This window comes from Lepisma saccharinum, chromosome 3 (genome assembly GCF_977018435.1).
Source record: "Lepisma saccharinum chromosome 3, izLepSacc3.1, whole genome shotgun sequence".
NCBI lineage: Eukaryota > Metazoa > Arthropoda > Insecta > Zygentoma > Lepismatidae > Lepisma > Lepisma saccharinum.
In genome coordinates, this window is record NC_139231.1 from 61,427,047 (window position 1) to 61,434,992 (window position 7,946).

General features: G+C 37.9%; 1 protein-coding gene across 1 annotated transcript in view; it reads right to left on the bottom strand.

Moving 5' to 3' along the window:
• PolA2 (DNA polymerase alpha subunit B) overlaps positions 1–7,306 on the bottom strand; it is a 112,650-nt gene extending 105,344 nt beyond the window's left edge. Inside the window, exon 1 of the mRNA XM_083118661.1 lies at positions 7,179–7,306. Within this exon, the coding sequence (XP_082974787.1) occupies positions 7,179–7,254 (76 nt within the window). The 5' untranslated portion in view covers positions 7,255–7,306. The remainder of the gene's footprint in view (positions 1–7,178) is intronic.
• Positions 7,307–7,946: the final 640 nt, after the last annotated feature.

A 7,946-nucleotide genomic window follows, 5' to 3' on the forward strand; every position in this document is an offset into this window, starting at 1 on the left:
TGAACTATGTCGTCGTTTTTAGCATGCAGAGATGCATTACAAGAGAGTAATTAGCTATTTTATGGGTATGACTTATGATGTCACGCACAACATAATTGACATCAGAAACTGGGTCTTACTCATTGCATGAGACAGACAGACATGTTCGGTCTCCCTTATCACACAACACTATGGCAACCTCTTGTTCAGATGTCAGGCGAGGATTGTCTATGTTGTTAGGTTAGGTTATATTAGCGTAAATACATTGCAAACTTATTATTCATGCTGATAAAACTAAACCTAGCTAGGCTAACAGGACAACTTAGGCATTCCTAGTCTGATATCCGAACGCAATGTTGCCATAGTGTTGTGCGATAAGGGAGGCCCGTTCTGACGGAAAAGAGGAATGCCTTTGTTTGTTAGGTTTGGTTCTCTTACCATAAATAACATAAGTCTCTAAAAATTGCAGTTGTTGTTAGGTTAGGCCTGTTAGGTTTGGTTATCTTCGCATACATAGTACAAGACACGAAAAATTACAGTCTATTTGTAATAAGAGAACGAAACCTTGTACAGGGTCAGTGAGAGTAGTATGAGATTCGTCTGCCATTTGACACATTTCGCCCCTGCAACCCTGCTTTTAAGGTGTATATCATTTATTTTGAAGAATTAGGTTCCATGGTTACAGCAATCTACCTTTATTTTTGAAAATTTACGAGTGTATTTTTTCTTTCCCTTTATGGGTAACAAAAATTGCTTTAAAAGAAAGTTGAAAGTGATAATTTAACATCTTCTGTTATGTTTGGATGGATGAATGGTAGTAATTATGTGTTATCCTTGTACATATTTCGATGATTTCTGAAGTGTATGACAAAAATTTGTTCAAAATAAGTGGTGTGGGTTGCGAGAAATTCGACGTGCCATTGTCACATTTCAAGAGTACATATCTTGCTTATTTGTGGCTTCCACAAGTTGAAAAAAAAAAAAAAGTTTGAATTTTCAAAGGAGTAAGGTCGGTCACCAGCACCCAGAATGATTTTTCCCTTCCCTATATTCCTATGTTGCTGGCAGCCACTCACTCACTGTTGTGTTAGATATGGACTGCTGTTATTACATCATGTGGTGTGTAAAGGTGTATTATATCCCTGAATGATTTCATTGTTAGGTTAAAGCAGGTTACATTTGGGGATCTTAGAATTAAAATAACATCCCTAAATGCTTCTGACACCTGATCACTGATTTCAAGCATGAACCCTCTATCAATCCTCACACGAAAACCTTCAATACTCCATGTCTGAGATGACTGTAAATCAAGTAAGACTGCTCACTGGGAAGCACAGATGTGTGCACAAACTACTTTTCAAATCATAATTTGTCCGGCAAATGGTAATTTTAACTATACTAATAAGGTTACCCAAGCATCAAACTTACTTCTAAAGCACCGCTTAATATTCCTATAAAACTTTCAAATAATCGGAACTATTACCAAGTGTAGAAAAACTATGCCAAATGAAACTTAACAATCCTAACCTGCTCAAAATGTACAAATGATAAAACTCTTAAGCACACAGGGGTGCAATTACTGCTAAGAACACCAAACTTAACATCTTGCCCTACATAAGTAAACATGTGGGACTGGTATTACATCCAGAAGCAATTTTTCAATGCGACAAATAAGAATCACAATCAAATCACTTTTGGGCACAAACAAAATGTTTTTTTGTAAATGGCACCAGTAGTCCACACCACTGAAAGAATAAACTAATGGCTACTCACTGTGTCTGCAAGTTCACTTTACTCAGAAAGGCTAATTGGGACTAGACTTACAGTTAAAAATGGAATCGGGGGAGGGAGGGGAAGCACACACTAATGACTATGTAGATAGTAATCAGATGAAAAAAGGAGTTACTTTTGTTGGTAACAGTTTGTTATATCGGAGACACATTTCTTCATCTTTACAGAAGAAACTACTTACGGAAATGAGTTTCTCCAAGCTTTCCAACGTTCGTGGAGGTACTTTCTTTCATCGTGGAATCTGTTTGACTGGCAAATCACATATTTTTTTAAGAGAAATATCCCACCGATGGACAATTGCCATGCTTCCCGTACGTGAACTGCATGCTCCGCACGTTCGATGACGTAACCCACTGTCAGTGTTTCAAACTTTTTCTTTTTTACTATGCTGGCTTAACCCAACCAAACCTAACCTCATGGAAATGGTTCGTGGAGCTATCAGTCAGTTACCGTGCATAATGGTTGATGGAGCTATCCGTGAATGGTCCGTGGGGCTACCTGTCAATGGTTTGTGGGGCTATCAGTCAATGGTTCGTGGCGCTAACAGTCAGCTATCCGTGCATAATGTATTTCCACCGGTGACGAACACGATGGTAGGTATTTTTCGGTGAAGAAGGTTGAAACACTGCATACCCACGTGGTCAAGATGTGCCTGCCATATTGTGCTTGTTTTCGTGTAAAAAGCATAATGGCACCTTGAACTATGTTCCACAATACTTTATTGCAATTTCATCACGCTACGAATGGAATTTTAACATGGTTCGATTTCAATTTACTTCTGTTAACACATACTGCAGAGTTTTAGAGATTACTTATGACTGTTCAATAAATGCTTTCATAATTAGGTTAGGCAGGCCAGGTTTGGTTATCTTAGCATTAAAATAAAAGTCCCTAAATGCATTATTATAATGTTCAGATTTATTTCTACATTAATTCCCACTAGTTTATGTTACTTACAGGCAGTTGTCAACGAAAAATACACTATGTTACCTACAGTCAGTTGTCAACGAAAAATACACTGTCCATGGGAAGCATGCATGCTTGCGTAAGGTAACATTCAAGTTGTTTTTTTCAACATAGGTAAATAACTTTTTTCAAAATCCGATTAGTGCTTATTAATTTAAGGAAGGTTCAAATTTTGTGAGACAACGATCGCCAAAATTCTACGATGGAAAAACTGAAGATGACCGGACCCCTCTCTGATTTTCTTCATATTTGGCATACTCACTAATTTAGGCCTCCTAATCACGAATCTGAAGTTGAAAGTTCTCGGAAACATCTAGAAATTGCAAAATAAGCAAAAATAAGGCGTTAGTTTTCGGAATGGAAACAGTCGATTTTCGTGATTTTTTTTGTTTCACAAGCAAATATATATTCCTGATACTACCACGACACCAAATTTTAACTATGTTTGCAACCTAACGACACATCAATGGTTCGTGGGGCTAGCGCCAATGGTTCACAATTGAAGACTACAGGGGAAAAGGGAGGCAAGTCAGTTTTTCATAATTTTACAGAATAGCAAATTGAAAGTTTGAAACCATATAATCTTTATTATTATTGATGTATGTTCTGTATTACATGCATTATGAAAAAAGTGTATATTTCTTTGTAGGAAAGAAATTGATTCAAGAAGAGTACAAAAGTTATGACAAAAACTTTCTTAATGTAACAGTTTACATCATTATGAAGTGGTGCACAAATTCACTTGTTCAGTTTTAGGCAGTGCTGTCCTTATTGTTTCTGCCCCTTAGGTCCATGTGGCAGGTTTGTGTAGTAAACCTGAGCCTCTCTTGTGCAGAACGCTTTCAATTCCTGAAGATCTTTGAACTTTTCGTCTGATATTTGTAGAAGTCCCTCATAAGCTCTAGCAGGGTGTAGAAATTCGTTAAGATTCCAGATGAGGTGCAAGGCTTCTGTCTTTTTTCTTCCCGCGCATGATTGTGGAAAAATCCATGCTGCATTGTAGTGTTCCCGATGCATGATCAGATGGGGATAGTCTCCCTCAACTTTCAGCTCCTTTATTGGTCAGGTTGGAATGGGGCATTTCCTGATGTAATAGTTTTCAAGGAATCCACTAAAGTCTCTGATCATCCCATCATCCACTTCTACAACTGTGAAGGGTTCTGGTTTAACTCGTGCACTTTGGAACACTGCAAGCCAGTCATTAGGAACTTCAGTTTCAGTTTTTGTTTTTAGTAAACCCATATCCTTGTCGCATTCCATGTATGAATGTCCTCGTATTGGAAATGTGACAATAACTGACTGCAGACGTTTCTTCTCATGAACAACAAATTGTAAATATCGGAGAACAGTGCAATTTTTATTTTGGCCTCCTGCAGTGTCACAGAAAATATGTTAATGTTGAACGTCTGAGCTAAGAATGTTCGTTCAAAAACGATGTTACCTCATTTGGCCCTTTTCTGCCAATAGTTTCAGGATAAACATAGAAAATTGCCTTGTTGTCAGTCAATTGGTGAATGTTGAAAGAAAAAACACTTAATTGTAGTTTGTAGTAATATTTGGACAAGGGAGATTCTTTTGAAAATCCACGGAAATTGATTCCATCCTATGATGCTTCCTACTTCTTATTCTTGCCTGTCTTTTGCGCTCATAGAAAGTTTCTGCTTTCCTAATATGAACCTGTTGCTGTGTTTCCATATCTTTGATTCTCTTCTCCAAGTCATGCTTCAACCCTTTGTCTGCAGAAACTAATTGGGAAGTGAGTGATATCTTATGTGCAGGAAATTCATCACGGGTACTACATGAATCGCTTCTTGGGTAACCAAAGGCAATGTTAAACTTGGTATTAAAGATGGAACGGTATGTTTCATACGTCACCATGTTGTGAGGATTCTTTTCTGCATACATATTAAACATCTTAGATATGTTTAGCTCTTCTGGTAAATATATCTTCTCTGTTCTGTTTCTACTGTAATGGCTTTCACGGCCTTTAAATGATGACATGTGATCCATAACAAGCTTTTCAGTTTCTGAAGACAATTTATTGTGCCTATTACTATGCTTGCCTTGCATGTCATTACCTATATCTTTATTACATTTTATTGCTCTGGATATTTTCAAGTCATTTTTTTAGAAATACCTTGGAGTGAACGGAAAGCTTTTTGACATACTTGCATTTCTTTTACACTTGCATTAGTCTCACCTGGAAGACTTACCTTGTACATAAAACTTTTATCTCGTAGTTTTGCATCATCTTTATCTTTTCTTGGTCTCTTTTGTTTGATATCACGTGATGTAATTAAACCACTCAAATGCAAACTTTGTTTCTCCCAACACTGAAAATTATTAAAGTCACTGATAAGTTTATTTCTGTTTCACATCAAGAATGTTGAAAAACTGCAGTTTACAATTACAGGAATCTCCGATCTCGTGCGTCTGGGCCCTAAGTTTCTTGTTAGCATCCTTTATCCTCCCAAATTCTTTCTCTTTTTACTACATTGTGTAGATACACATGGTCCTTCGTCACATTCACTCATTATGCTATGAATCAGATTCTGCACAAAATATTACTCACAAAGCAACAGTCTAAAGAAACAAGAAAATCACGTTTAAACACTTATGATGGGGCAATCCATTGTAGAACAATCTCTGTAGTTTACAATGCTTCACCGCCTCCTCAGTTCTGAAATGGCGAATGCAATTGACGGTTACATGCATGTTTAATGTTGGCTGGGCATCCGAAGAAAGCACAATTTAACAATGGAACACAACGTACACAAAACAATGATATCCCTCACAAAACAAAACACAGCATGCAAAATTTCAATCCGACAGTGTTGCCACATGCAGCGTGATTACAACAGTGGTGAAGTTACTTTCGTAAAATGACTTGCCTTCTCTTTCCCCTGTATTAAACTGACTTAACTTCTTCTTCCCCTGTAGGCGAAATCTTAATGATTCAATTTCTCAGTGACTAACCTCCCTGTTGCTCTGACATTGCATCCACATCAACTACATCATTCAAGCTACATGAATCTGCTGTTCTCATTTTCGACCATTTACTGACTTGCCTCCCTTTTCCCCTGTAGTCTTCAATTATTTTGCAATTTCTAGATCCTGATACTACGACACAAAATTTTGACTATGTTTGCCTAACCTAACCACACGTCAATGGTTTGTGGGGCTAGCGTGAATGGTTCGCAATTATTTTGCAATTTCTAGATGTTTCAGACAATTTTTAACTTCAGATTCGTCATTAGCAGGCCTCAATTAGCAAGTATGCCAAATATGAAGAAAATCGGAGAGGGTTCCGGTCATCTTCAGTCCTACCTTCTGCGATAATTATGTGTCATATATCGTTGGAAAGCTTATTGTATAAGGAATTCAAAAACGTAAATCCCAAAACGAGGAAAAATTACCTGGAGGAGGAAATCGATAAAAAGCGATGTTGGCCAGATATGCGTAATTGAACGTCCAGAGGAAATTTTTCGATGAAGCACGCATTTAGGGGTAAAATGAATGCTAATGGAACCTAGCCTAACCTCGTAGGCATACATCGTCCCCATGAATGGTTCGTGGGGCTATCGTGAATGGTTCCTGGGGCTACCCGTGAATGGTTAGTGGGGCTATCATGAACAGAAAGTGTAAAAAGAAAAAGGTACTTACCCGAAGAGATACCGGGTGTCTGCAAGCACAGTTTTTAACGATGCACTAAATTATTACTGGAGATAAACGCATTTTACACTATCTACAAGTTTTTGGAACCTGTTCTTTTTCATGCACAATGCACCGAGAACGCAAAGAAGCAATCACCACGCACAACGCAAACGATCACAGCACAAGCATTCACAACGCGGACACAAAGACGAGCCTGCAGTGTTGTTAACTCCCATCAGTTACCACCAAAAGGCAATAAGGACGTAGAGTCTAGCCTATAACGTTTCTAAATGAACGTTATCTTCACTGATTCATAATTGACATTTAGTTACAATGTGAATTGCTTGCCATACGATTCAATGAAAGCGACTTTTGTTAGAAAAAGATGGTAATGAGTAAACTACCGCAACAGTTACCAGCAGAATGTAATACCACTTTCATACAATCCATTATCACCAGGAAAATTACAAATTTTCACAACTAAAAATCCATTACACAGTAGAAAAATACCTTATAGTAAATCTAAATCGGCTCTATTGGAATGGGATGCTTTGTGCGAACCAGCAAAATTAATTTTGTGTCAAAATTTTTAAAATTTCAAATAATGATTTTGCACTCCCAGCATTGCCTCATGCTTTGGAATTCTTATCCTTAATATATGTACTAATGTATTTAGCTTATTACATTATTTCGAAAAATATAGCAAACACACAGGTCAACTACAAAAAAAACTCACGTTACATATAATGACATGCTTCTATTAGGTTAGAATAATAAGGTTTACTCACATTTATCAAGTATAGCATCAGATACATTGATTCCAAATACACTCCACTGGTATTCTAACTGACTTCTTTCAACCATTATTGTAGATCGCCATTAACGACAGAGCGCGCGAAAACTCATGCACAGAGTACATCACGGCTCAACGTAAATCACGACCTTGAAATAAAAAAAATGTCTCCATTATCGCACAACCCTTGAGCAACATTGCGTTCTCACGTCAAACGAGGAATGATTACGTTGTTAGGGTAGGTTCTATTAGCATAAATAAAATGAAAATCTATTATTTATGCTAAGAGAACTGAAGCTAGCTACCCTAACCTAACAACTTAGGCATTTAGCCTAACAATAAAAGCAGTGCCGGATCTACAAATCTTGGGGCCCCCCGCAAAATATTACCAAATATCTACCTACCTTCACATACGTATAGGGGCTATCCACCGGAAGGAAGTGCCTTCGCGCGGACGCCATACTTGTAGCATGCTTGTAGCACAACAACTTCCGGTTCGTAGGCTCACAACATGCCGCTAAAGGGAGCTGAGATTGTGTCATGTATGAAAGGAACGAATGAGTGTGTACAAGGAGGATGCAAACTACGATCAGGGCTAAATAATCTTTCATGGATCTCTCATCATCCATTTCCTCGAGATCTAGGCGCCAAATTATTGCATTGAAGCTGTCAGGCGTGAAAATTGGAAGACCATTAGCAGGAGTAGACTGCGCAGTTATGACAACGGAACGAAAAAAAAAACACATTCCGATCCAGACTTCGG